We start from the raw sequence: 13531 nt of genomic DNA on the forward strand, positions 1-13531 counted from the left end.
AGCCACACAATGCCACCGGTTACACGTCAGGTGATTGCTAAGCTCTTATTCACTCAGTAAAAGGAGAATGTCAGGGTATGAGTTTCAGAATAGTTAAAGGGATAGTTCACTCAAATTACAAAATGACATAGTTTCCTTACCCTGTGAACAGTTTATGGACAAGGTAAGACAGCAATCCATGCTTTGGTTTTGTTTACCTGGCCATTTGTGTCCAAAATCCAATGCAAGTCAATCTCCCCACATTAGCATTTTTCACATTTCATGTCATACCTTGTCAAGAGAGACTAGGCCAGTTATAATACTTTTGAATGCACCGCTAACTGACACAATATTTCACAAAAACTGTTAGTCAGGAGATTCTGGAAGTTGATAAATAACCTGCTAACAAACTTAAACATGGTTTGGATGTCTCCACAACACCCTAGGTAAGTGGAAAATAAGCTAAAACGTCAAAAATGAGAACTATCTCTTTAAGTAAACTGTAACCGACCACACTCTAGAAGATAGTCACTTACCATCTGCTGCTGGGCTGAATCTCTGATTGTTCTCCTCTACTTTGTTCTGTAACAGAAGACAGAGACCTTCAGGGCTCCTGAGTGGCACAGGGGTCTAAGGCACTGCATCTCAGTGCAAGAAGTGTCATTACAGTCCCTGGTTCAAATCCAGGCTGTCTCACATCTGGCAGTGATTGGGAGTCCAATTGGGCAGTGCACAATTGGCCCAGTGTTTGGCTGGGGTAGGCCATCATTGTAAATAAGAATGTGGTCTTAACTGACTTGCCTAGTTAGTGCCCATAGGTGATGTTGTGTCACATTGTCATGGTGTGTCTGTAACCGAGTTGAGTTGGTAAAGCTCACTCTTCAGCTTGAAATATCACCACCTGTGACATTTAATTGCTAGGCCTACAAGCCCTCAGGCCTACAAGCCCTCAGTCCAGCCTCTCTCAGCCTACTGTGGACAGTCTGAGCACTGATGGAGTGATTGTGCGTGTCACGCCCTGACCTTAGAGATCCTTATTATTCTCAGGGTGAATCGGGTGGGAAAATCTATGTTTTCTATTTCTTTGTGTTTTTGGCTGTTGTTGTCTATTGTTGTCTCTGATTGGGGATCCTTTTCGGTTTCCTTTTGGGTTTTGTGGGATCTTGTTTTCTGTATAGTTTATTTGCCTTGAAAAAGGGACGCTTTCGTTTTTGTCGTTGTTATTTTGCATTTGCTTTTGGTGTCATCAATAAAAAGAACGATGTACGCCTACCACGCCGCACCTTGGTCCGGTCATTCCACAAACGAGAGCCGTAACAGTGCGTTCCTGGTGTAACTCGAGCAGTTGTTGTTGCCACCCTGTACCTGTCCCGCAGGTGTGATGTTCGGATGTACCGATCCTGTGCAGGTCTGCCACTGCGAGGACAATCAGCTGTCCGTCCTGTCTCCCTGTAGCGCTGTCTTAGGCGTCTCACAGTACGGACATTGTAATTTATTGCCCTGGCCACATCTGCAGTCCTCATGCCTCCTTGCAGCATGCCTAAGGCATGGGACCCTGGGCATCTTTCTTTTGGTGTTTTTCCAGAGTCAGTATAAAGGCCTCTTTAGTGTCCTAGGTTTTCATAATGGTGACCTTAATTGCCTACCGTCTGTAAGCTGTTAGTGTCTTAACGACCGTTCCACAGATGCATGTTCATTAATTGTTTACATTGAACAAACATGGGAAACAGTGTTTAAACCCTTTACAATGAAGATTTGTGAAGATATTTGGATTTTTACGAATTATCTTTGAAAGACCGGGTCCTGAAAAAGGGACGTTTCTTTTTTTGCTGAGTTTATATATATTTACACACTATAAGGTTTGAATAATACTGTGAAATTGCGAAAATTATGATAATGCACTTTTAGTGTTGTTTGAAAAGACCAACGGAAATTTCAGCCTGTTTAAGTGGGATGGAGTTTTGGCCTGCCCGGTGACATCACCTGGCGGTGAATTAGTTCATCAAATCAAATCAAATGTTATTTGTCACATGTGCCGAATACAACAGGTGTAGGTAGACCTTACCGTGAAATGCTTACTTTAAAGCCCTCAACCAACAATGCAGTTCAAGAAATAGAGTTAAGAAAATATTTACGACCAACTAACAGTTCTGACAGGTGCAACAAACACTAACCAGAAAATAACCACCCACAAACACAAGTGGGAAAACAGGCTACCTAAGTATGGCTCTCAATCAGAGACAACGATAGACAGCTGCCTCTGATTGAGAACCATACCAGGCCAAACACATAGAAACAGAAAACCTAGACCTACAACATAGAATACCCACCCACATCACACCCTGACCAAACTAAAAATAGAAACATACAAAGCAATCTACGGTCAGGGCGTGACAGTACGCAAATTGGAGTGGGTCAAGGGTTTCCTGCATGACGGTGTTGATGTGTGCCATGACTTTCAAAGCACTTCATGGCCACAGACATGAGTGCTACGGGGCGGTAATCATTTAGGCAGGTTACCTTCGCTTCCTTGGGCACAGGGACTATGGTGGTCTGTTTGAAACATGTAGGTATTACAGATTAGGTCAGGGAGAGGTTGAAAATGTCAGTGAAGACACTGGCCAGTTGGTCCGCGCATGCTTTGAGTATACGTCCTGGTAATCCATCTGGCTCCGCGGCTTTGTGAATGTTGACCTGTTTAAAGGTCTTGCTCACATCGGCTACCGAGAGCGTGATCACACAGTCGTCCGGAACAGCTGGTGCTCTCATGCATACTTCAGTGTTTCTTGGCTCAAAGCGAGCATAAAAGGCATTTCGCTCGACTGGTAGGCTTGCTTGACTGGGCAGCTTGCGGCTGTGTTTCCCTTTGTAGTGCGTAATATTTTTCAAGCCCTGCCACATCCGATGAGCATCAGAGCCGGTGTAGTAGGATTCAATCTTAGTCCTGTATTGACGGTTTGCCTGTTCGATGGTTAATTTGACGGCATAGCGGGATTTCTCATAAGCGTCCAGATTAGTGTCCCGCTCTTGGAAAGCGGCAGTTCTAGCCTTTAACTCGCTGCAGATGTTGCCTGTAATCTATAGCTTCTGGTTGGGAAATGTATGTACGGTCACTGTGAGGACAACGTCGTCGATGCACTTATTGATGAAGCAGGTGACTGAGGTGGAATACTCCTCAATACCATTGGATGAATCCTGGAACATATTCCAGTCTGTGCTAGCAAAACAGTCCTGTAGCATAGCATCCACGTCATCTGACCACTTCCGTATTAAGTGAGTCACTGGTACTTCCTGCTTTAATTTTGGCATGTAAGCAGGAATCAGGAGGATATAATTATGGTCAGATTTTCCAAATGGAGGACGAGGGAGAGCTTTGTACGCGTCTCTGTGTATGGAGTAAAGGTGGTCTAGATTTATTTTTCCTCTGGTTGCACATGTGACATGCTCGTAGAAATGAGGTAAAACTGATTTAAGTTAGCCTGCATTAAAGTTCCCGGCCACTAGGAGCACCGCTTCTGGATGAGCATTTTCTGGTTTTCTTATGGCCTTATACAGCTCGTTGAGTGCAGTCTTAGTGCCAGCATCGGTTTGTGGTGGTACATAGACGGCTATGAATAATATAGATGAGAACTCTCTTGGTAGACAGTGTGGTCTAATGCTTATCATGAGGTTTTCTACCTCAGGCAAGCAATACCTCGAGACTTCTTTGATATTAGACATCGCGCACCAGCAGTTATTGACAAATAGACACACACCTCCGCCCCTCGTCTTACAAGACGTAGCTGCTCTGTCCTGCCGATGCACGGAGAAGCCAGCCAGCTCTATATTATGCGTGTCGTCATTCAGCCACATCTCGGTGAAACATAAGATATTACAGTTTTTAATGTCCCGTTGGTAGGACAGTCTCAATCGTAGATCGTCCAGTTTGTTTCCAATGATTGCATGTTGGCCAATAATACGGAGGGAAGTGGTGCTTTACCTACTCGTCGGCAAATTCTTACAAGGCACCCCGCCCTCCTACACCTTTTCCTCCGTGTTTTCTTCACGCTGATGATGGGGTTTTGGGCATTGTCTTGACAGAGCAGTAAATCCTTCGCGTCGGATTCATTAAAATAAAATCTTTGTCCAGTCCGAGTTGATTAATCGCAATTCTGATGTCCAGAAGCTAATTTCGGTCATAAGAGACGGTAGCAGCAAAATTATGTACCTAATGAGTTACAAACAATGCGAAAAAACAAACAAAATTGAACAGTTGGTTAGGAGCCCGTAAAACGGCAGCCATCCCCTCCGGCGCCATTATAAGAAAGAGAGTTCCAAACCTCTCTGCCAATACCAGCTAGTTTTCAGTTTTACTTCCCTAATCAGACCAGTCCCAGACAGTCCTAGCTAAATTCTTACTTGAGAAATTGCTCTTTGCTAAGAAGCTATTTTTGTTTCTTTTTGACCATTTTAATTGAAACTAACAGTAAGGTACTTAATTGTTACCTTTAAGAAGTGATTTCAAGAATGTATGTGTCATTAAGTTGTAATAAATGGAAAGGAATTGGAATCTCAATGTAGCTCCCAAATGACCTGAAATGAAAATGGAATGTACCCCAACCCTGTTACTCTATGAAACTCTTTGAGTTGGTTTCCAGTCATGACCTCACCACTGACCTCATTGTCACAGCTACATCCCAAGTCGTAGGTTGTGGCAGAGGTGGTGTCAGAGGTGGTGGGTGGGGTCACTTCCTCTGGCATGATCGGTGTGAAAGGAGGAGCTTTCAGCATGTCATTCAGACTGCCATGGGTTCCATTGTTAGGGGCAGGGACTAAGCCCAGGAGGTCTGGGAAAGAAGAGCATATGAGATGGATTTGGTATGCAACAAAGTTTCCACAGAGACTTTATATTTCCTGGTTATAAAATAACTCTTGTAAATATTGGTTTCAGAGTAATAAGGGGTGCCAACAAATAAGCTCGTACTAGCACTTAATAAGTACAGAAAGAAATCGTACCGCACATGACATTGTACAACTCGATATTTTCAAATTCTGCCACTTTGGTCTGGAACATAAAGCTTGGTCCATAGCCCAAAAAGATTGTCTATATAGGGAACAAACATTGGAAACAATGTAAGCACAAGCAGCTAAGAATACAGTACAGTATCTGAAAAATGTTGCACTGATAGAATGGTAATTTAAGTGTTTACCCGCATACTGGTGATCTTATTGTCAAATCCGTGGTCACCAAAGAAACCACATCTCCCAGGATGCCTCCTGTTTTCAGGTACTTTCCTGCATCACATAGAAAGAATATACAGAATAAAAAGCATTACACAAAAACCAATTAGTCCACAAATTCCATATAATGCTTTTAACTTAATCTAGTTGAGTTGATAGTACTAGTAGTGTAGAAAAATACAATACCAAGCAACGTGCCACTTTCTCTCCATGAGTAAGTGGACAGCCTCAATTCTGCGGTTGTTGGCGTAGTGAAGCCGTTTCGGGAGGTGTTGTTTCAAGTAAGGCTTAAAGTGCTGGGTTGGCATTTTACACTGAAAAACAAGGTCATTACATGGACTCTGTGACCACACATGTAGATGACTTACTGTAAGTTCTACACAGCCAGCAAAATATCTAACAAAAACATTAAAAAAAATTATCCCCCCCCCATGTGCACTTACTGTAAGATTTGCCACAACTACTTTTGGGTCATCTGAAAAAAGTAAACATAAAAAAGTAAAACAGATACATAGGAAAATAAACTAGAAAGAAAGAAATATGTGTGAACACATTCTAGTTCACATATCTAGCCTGCTACATCCATTCTCTTACAGTACTGTGTAACTCACAGGTGGTTGATTTGGGATCCCGGGCCCGGATTCTCCCAAGAGATCCAGGGATCAGATTGATCTCATCCACGTTCACGGGATAGGTACTGAGGAACTCAGTCCTATCACAGTGGGCCTCCTCCATTCCTAGGGGGAGAAAGAGACAAGTTAACATAAGCCAAGGTTAATAAACTTTTTTTTTTTTTTAAACATGATTTTATGCTTGTAAAATGGTTTTCTGGTTGTAGAGACATCAAATAACCAGATTACAACAAGGTAAATATGGATATTTTCACAATGTTATCAAGACATCGGAAAGACATCTGGTTTGGGTGTTATTCAGGGGTGGCAGGTAGCCAAGTGGTTAGAGTGTTGGGCCAGTAACCAAAAGGTTGCTGGATTGAATCCCTGAGCTGACAATGTAAAAATCTGTTGTTCTACCCCTGAACAAGGCAGTTAACCCACTGTTCCCCGGTAGGGCATCATTTTAAATAAGAATGTGTTCTTAACTGACTTGCCTAGTTAAATTAACAAAATATTAAGTCAGTTAACCAGAGTAGACATAGGCTAGTGCAGATACAATTCAAAATTGTGGTCTATTCTTCCATACCATGGTCTCCAACGACGATGATGTTGACACAGCGGTGTAGGTTCATCTGCTTCAGGCCGTTCATCAGCTGTCCAATGACATTATCAATCTCCCTCAGGGGGTTGTCCAACTACAGCACACAAAACACACCAAGGTTACTACAGTAAGTCATGCCTGAAGAACAATCTCTGGAATTTGTCAATTGTGGTTCATGATAACATTTTACCTGTATTTACAGTATCGATGCGTAAATATCACCGTAGTTAGAGAGCGCATCAAGATTTAGCTCTTTAGCCCCTTAAAATTAGTTGCTCTTACATGAAACTTCCCCCACCACACCCACACAACCCCATAGCAACCATTAACCATCTTTGCCCTAATTTCGTCCACCAGCCAGCTCTCGCTCTCTCTGTCGAACCAATTTGAGCCTGGGGATGAGGTTATTTCTGGCCCAATCAGAGGAGCTCACCTCAGTGCTGAAGGGCCCCAGTCTGTGTCCGAAGGTGTCAGGCTGCTCTGAGTGGACAGCGTACACATAGGGCCTAGAAATAACACACAGACACACATCTCAACCACTGACCCATACTCAGTACAGACACACATCTCAACCACTGACCCATACTCAGTACAGCCACACAGCTCAACCACTGACCTCAGTACAGACACACAGCTCAACCACTGACCTCAGTACAGACACACAGCTCAACCACTGACGCATACTCAGTAGACACACAGCTCAACCACTGACCTCAGTACAGACACACAGCTCAACCACTGACGTCAGTACAGACACAGCTCAACCACTGACCTCAGTACAGACACACAGCTCAACCACTGACGTCAGTACAGACACAGCTCAACCACTGGCCTCAGTACAGACACACAGCTCAACCACTGATCCCAGTACAGACACACAGCTCAACCTCTGACCTCAGTACAGACACACAGCTCAACCACTGATCCCAGTACAGACACACAGCTCAACCACTGACCCATAATCAGTACAGTAGCTTGCTTCTCTATTCAGTATCTATTAATACTCTTATATATATTAATGCTCCCGCCCCCTCCCAAATTAGTCCATCTGAGTGTCTTGGGGAAATTTGTTTGGACAAATTGGTGGAAGTGAGGTTGCAACAGGTTGATGTTAACATGAAATGAGCATTGGGGATGAATATCTAACCTCTCATCGTCAGGAAGACTTAGCCAACGCAAGATGGTCAGGATTCTCCTCTCCAGTGGAATCACCCTGCAACGACACAGACATGTCAGTCAAGTATACTGACCAAGGTATCTCATGGTTTAGTTCTAGAATAACTGCATGTTATGGGGGTAAAACATTTTTGAAAAAATCCAAAAGGGTGCCAAAACGTAGAAATATCAACCAAAGTGTTCGTCTGGCAGTCTAACGTGGCTCTCATGTTTGTATACTAATTAGGGAAACTTGCTAGCAAAACAAGCTGGGCTCTACGCTACCATGCTTTGAGAGCTCAATGGCCAATGTGTCTGCTTGTATGGGGGGTATTGTTTGTAAAGATGTGCTGTAGGATGGACCAGCTCCCTCGTGCTTATTAGGTCATAGATATGCAAATGTTTGCGTCATTTCACAAGTAAAATCACAACTTATTTGTATGTATATTGACCCTTATCATCATCTTTATACTAAGTTTCACCACTCAATGGAGGGGGGGGGGGGGGGGGTTAAAGATGGTAATACCATGGATCCTTTAGCTATTTGATTTGGAATATTTGGACCCCTGTAGGTATAAAAAATATATATATAAATTATTTGATACAATATTGAATTTGGCCTTTACTGCTATAGCCCATAGAAACGCACTGAATAACACATTCATAAAGGGCAAAACTGACAGTCAAAAAACAAAAAGTAATTGACAAAGAGAGTTAACGCACCACGGCCAGAAGAAGGTGCCTGCCTTCACCCCTTGCTTCTCTGCAGTGATCCAGATCTACAGACATACAGGGAAACAAGCATTGTTCCACAAATATAAAACATGAGGCATACAGTATGCAAAAAACCCATTCACTTATTATCCTATCCATTCCTAACCACTTGATGCTGCTCCAAGTTGCTATCTTACATTAGAAATGTCATTGTGCTTCTGCAAACGTATTGGTGTATTTCCCTAAGTTTAAAAACCGTGTAAGTGTGAAGAATTGGACAGTATCTATACACTCACAGGTTGGCCACCCCACCAGCGGTGGTTCAGTTTCTCCCTCCCCCTCAAGTGGAAATTGGCGTCGAACACGGGGTCATGCATGGAGTTTCCCACTATTCCATGAGACTCAGGATAAAGCCCCTTGAAAACATCACAACTCACAGAGTTACCAGAGAAACATCATTGAAACATAATTGATCTGTTTAAAAGGTGTTACAATGTTATTATAATGTTGTTACATGTTGTTACAATGTACATGGACATGTATTGGAAACCATCTAATTGAAAACATATTTTATTTCAAGTTTCAATAAAACAGTGGAAATTCATATGGACATGCATCGGAATAAGTAAACATACCGTGGCAAGAGTATACAAATTGGGGAAAGTTTTGGAGGGGTACACTGGTCGCATGTAGGGTGCATGAGTGCCACATGTTCCTATATGGAAATAAATTAGCCAATGATCAGTAGCCTAGAATATTTCATCACACTGCATGATAACTAAACACATCCATTCTGATCTAGAACATAATAGAGTAGAGTAGCGGGTGTTTTTTTCCTAGACACCCCTATGCTTTCTATGCAGTTTTTCCTAGCCACTGTGCTTCTGCCTCTGCATGGCTTGCTCTTTGGAGTTTTAGGCTGGGTATCTGTAAGCTACTTTATGACAACTGTTAACGTAAAAACGACCTTATAAAATAAATGTGATTGACATGCAAGTTGCCTGGGTACTTCACCTTTTCTGCTTTCAACGCCATTAGCTACAGTATGGCCTATCTAGTGTCAGGATGTGAGTGGGAGTGACTTACTCAGTTTCTCCATGTTGGGGATCACCGCTTTGCCCTTCTTCATGTAGGAGGCCCGGAACCCATCCACCGACAGCATGATCAGAGGAGGGCGGATAAAACTGGGAAGAATGATCAAATACTCAAAAGCTGTCATGGAAAATTTCATGTTGATAAGATGTCACTTCTTTAGTTTACACAAATTATATGGGAACCATATGGCCTAGCAGTGTTAGGTCAAAAAGTGCCAACAGGGCTACTGGTTCCAGTCCAAGTTGGAGGTGACTGCTCAACTGCTGCCACTTTCCCCAGACCATGAAGCCATTGTCGCTGTTTCTGAGGATAAAATCATAAATAATAAGAAAACATTCTTGAGTTTTTGATTCAAACCTACCCTGCAGGACATTCAGGGCCTGTGATGTCCTCACACTCACCGTCCACCCATTTAGTGTCTCCTGCAATAGGAGAATTGGAAAAGTCTAGCACATGATCTAGTAAAAGTCTGTTTCCGGTACATTGGAATTTGATTCAAAATAAGAATTTTCTTCACACTGCTTGTTGCAATGTTTCACTTCTTCATTTCGAAAATATGCAGATTAGCAAGGGTTGTCAGAGTATGAGGATGATACGTATAATACATGAAGAATGTGAAAGTTACTCACAGCTTGCACTTTCTATTGGTTCATTGTAGAGCAAACAACATATGTGAAGCTAATGCACTTCTGTCCAAAGGAAAATGCAAGACAAGAACCCAAAGCCCACATCCTATGTCACCTTCTAACCAACTGCCTTCCCATTTGTGTCTCAATATGGAATGAACTGACCTAAATTAACTTTCTTCAACAGCCTTTCATACATCCCAAGTTTGAGTGTGTACCTTTGCAGAGGGCTTTGTAGTTGGTGCAGCAGTCTCCTTTCTCCAGACAATCTTCTGAGCAGTGGCATGCATGCTCATCATTCCTCGTCTCCCCACAGCGATCTTCACTGCACTCAAAGCCACCCGCTGCACCAGGGAAGGGACATAAGAGTCTGTATTCAGCATCAACAACTAGCTACAACAGGACCATAGTCATGACTCATGCACACAAATCAATCAGAAAGCAAATTCAATATCAGCCATTTTTTTTATTTGGTTTAATTATTTTCTAAAGTAGTGGATGGTTATAATCTGTTCATATTGGGGATTGTAAACTTGGTGGTTCGAGCCCTGAATGCTGATTGGCTAAAACCCATGGTACATCAGACCGTAAACCATGGGTATGACAAAACATTTATTTTTACTGCTATAATTACGTTGGTAACCAGTTGATAATAGCATTAAGGCACCTCGGGTGTTTGTGGTATACGGCCAATATACCACGGCTAAGGGCTGTATACAGGCACTCCTTGTTGCGTGATGCTTAAGAACAGCCCTTAGCCATGGTATAATAGCAATAATGCACCTCGGGTGTTAGTGGTATACGGCCATATACCACACCCCATCGGGCCTATTGTGCAATTATTCCATGGCACCACAGTAAGAGACACCGTAAGAGAAAAGAGCTCAAAGACAAGCTGGTACACAAACCTGTTTTTAAACAGTGCTCATCGAAATCTGAGCAGCAGCTGTAGTAGGTTTTGCACAAGTTGTCACATCTGCAACCTGGCGGTAAAGCTTCTTCCAATTCGAAACATCTGCCCTTACATGATCCTGCTGAGCTAACCCACAGGGAGTCTGAGATAGCTGGGACAAGAGAACACCATTACACAATGCTAAGGAGACACGCCAACTCCAAGTGACTCTGACTCAACTTCCCATGGACGTGTCCTAGTATGCATACCATATTCACTAGAAAATACTTCAGTGCATTGAAAATGTAGCCTGGTAAACCCAGTTTGTGTGTTGCACATAAAAAACTATGGGATTATGACAAGACAAGGGCTAAAGGCGATCAAGCTGCAGAAAATGTAACGTCAATCTTAAATATTGGGTTACTACAGTTCCAGAAAAAAGGTGCAATATGGAAGAAAATGAACAGTGGTGATGCCAAAGAACAATTTCCATCCTCGAAGGGACAAAACAGTTATATTATTCTCTATTTTACTCTACTGTAATAAAACCATTATAAGCCAATTGAATGTCAGGGCAGGAAAGGCCAGATGTCAACACAGAGATTAATTTCTCACTTTTGGTTTGTGGCGGAGATCCTGCATCTTCTCCAGGTCGACTTGCTTGAAAGACATATGCCACACTAACACTGGATCCCGCAAGGAGTGCGAAGAGAACAACTAACTGAGAAGAAGAGATACACGTCATCCTAAAGCTGTTCACACAACATCAGAATCAAGGAGTCAAGCCTAGACCATGAGGTAATCCACCTGATGAATTCAAACAAATCCCCAAATAATTTTCTACTAGTGCGAAAATACCAGTTATAGGTAGGTACTGTGACAACTTAGTATTTGTATACTGGTTGATGTCAACTACATTCAAATACTCAAGCTGAGCATGATTTAGCTTACACTGTACAATGGAACCAATGGAATAGTCCCAAAAGTGCACATTTACAGCAAAATCAAGTGCACCTCAAATAGGCTAATAAGTATTTGACCTACAGCCCATATTTGACTCTGGTCTAACCATAGCACCATCATTTTGACAAATATTTTGTTACTAGTGTATGTACTGTATGTGTTGAGCTTCAAATATGATTCAACAATCATTGAAGAGAGGAACATAATATTTGTTTAGCTTGAAATACTCCTTTAAATTCATCACAAAAAGTGGTTGTCTTTTGTTTTTCCATAAACAGCCCACGGATTGACGCAGTTTGAAGAGAGGTTTGTTTTCCTAATGGAGAACAGAAAATCTGAATTTATGTATAATAACTTAATTATCATGGCAAAATATTTCCTACACAAATGTTGCTTTTTAAAAACTACCCCCATGTTCATTGTATTTCGAACGAGGTAATTTGATCCCCGAATTGACCCCCAAGTGTATTTATTTAGATGATTATTTATTTTGTACAAGTTTGCTGGGCTATTGAAACAAATCTTTTTATATGTGACATTTTCTGGGGGGGATAAATAAATAAACATCTCAATAAGAGGCTGATATTTAAGTAAATTAAGAGAAGACTTAAATGAATGTGATTAATTATAGGCTAATCAATCTGAACAGACGATTCCTGTCACTCATTTGCGACAATATTGTTTCAAGTTCACATGAACTGTTGCAGTTAAACTGATACATCTGACACAGGCCTGCCTATTCCGTTTCAGTTGAAACGTTCAAATAATAGCTGGCATCATTTAAGATGAATGAAGAACAATTCGTCACAGAACATAATGGAGCCTTACAGTACATGACTTCAAAATATTAATCATTAGCCAATTAGCTTGTTTACTTGCCCGGGTAAACAAGTGCGTGTGCCACTATTTGCAGACTGTAGCCTACCGAAAATTTGGCTATTAATTAATTGTTTATTTTCGTTGAAGACAATATATTAATGAATAGGATGAATAATTACATACGTTTACTAATAGCTCGCTTGCAAGATCTGGACGCCTGTCAATACGATTCAAAGTACAATTTATTCCCTATTATTCCCTATTATCAATATGTTGCAAGGACGCATTTTGCATTTTGTCAGGTTGTCCAAAAGAAATCCAAGAATTTCAAGACTACATTTCAGAATACAACAATTATGCAACAACTTTACCGTACCAATTTTCCCAGTAACATGTTCCAAATAGCGTATCCTCCTCCTTAGCATTCCCCAAAAGAGTCCAAAAATTGTGGGCAAAGTCCACCTCTGACCGTTCTGAATCGATGACCAGGGCGCAGGGGTTGAGAGCTGTTGAGTTGTCTTGCTCAATTGTCTTTTTGCTGCAAACCAATGCGGATTAAGTAATGGTGACAGCTGCACTGTGGTACAATGGTGCTGCTGGCAGATGTTCTGTAAACCATAGTCAGCACTAAACTGTGGGTCAACTCGACTCGCGCAATGACAGAGGGAGAGGGAGAGAGAGGCGCCCCGAGAGAGAAGGGGGTGGGTTTTTATAAAAACAACTTTCTCTACTACAGTGTATGTTGAAATGACAGCTGTAAAATCATGTAGCTGCCAAATTTGAGAAAACACCACACCAAGAACTTGCTTGGAAAAGGCCTTGGGAGCATAGATGAAATTGCCACGGGGATGGG

General features: G+C 41.9%; 1 protein-coding gene across 2 annotated transcripts in view; it reads right to left on the minus strand.

The window, feature by feature from the left end:
* Window positions 1-13328, minus strand: part of LOC129831205 (ectonucleotide pyrophosphatase/phosphodiesterase family member 2-like) — a 36697-nt gene extending 23369 nt beyond the window's left edge. The window contains exons 1-20 of one of the 2 annotated variants that reach the window (XM_055894329.1): window positions 13055-13328; window positions 11512-11617; window positions 10913-11068; window positions 10223-10348; window positions 9740-9800; window positions 9370-9467; window positions 8919-8998; window positions 8580-8699; window positions 8293-8348; window positions 7562-7627; window positions 6848-6920; window positions 6400-6508; window positions 5811-5936; window positions 5643-5674; window positions 5386-5513; window positions 5169-5253; window positions 4975-5062; window positions 4636-4805; window positions 516-561; window positions 141-197 (exon numbers count right to left, since the gene is read on the minus strand). In XM_055894329.1, coding sequence (XP_055750304.1) covers window positions 141-197; window positions 516-561; window positions 4636-4805; window positions 4975-5062; window positions 5169-5253; window positions 5386-5513; window positions 5643-5674; window positions 5811-5936; window positions 6400-6508; window positions 6848-6920; window positions 7562-7627; window positions 8293-8348; window positions 8580-8699; window positions 8919-8998; window positions 9370-9467; window positions 9740-9800; window positions 10223-10348; window positions 10913-11068; window positions 11512-11617; window positions 13055-13072 — 1801 coding nt within the window. In that variant the 5' untranslated portion in view covers window positions 13073-13328. The remainder of the gene's footprint in view (window positions 1-140; window positions 198-515; window positions 562-4635; window positions 4806-4974; window positions 5063-5168; window positions 5254-5385; window positions 5514-5642; window positions 5675-5810; window positions 5937-6399; window positions 6509-6847; window positions 6921-7561; window positions 7628-8292; window positions 8349-8579; window positions 8700-8918; window positions 8999-9369; window positions 9468-9739; window positions 9801-10222; window positions 10349-10912; window positions 11069-11511; window positions 11618-13054) is intronic. The other variant, XM_055894330.1, reaches the window with a different exon arrangement.
* Window positions 13329-13531: the final 203 nt, after the last annotated feature.

The sequence above is a fragment of the Salvelinus fontinalis genome, chromosome 32 (genome assembly GCF_029448725.1).
Source record: "Salvelinus fontinalis isolate EN_2023a chromosome 32, ASM2944872v1, whole genome shotgun sequence".
Taxonomy (NCBI): domain Eukaryota; kingdom Metazoa; phylum Chordata; class Actinopteri; order Salmoniformes; family Salmonidae; genus Salvelinus; species Salvelinus fontinalis.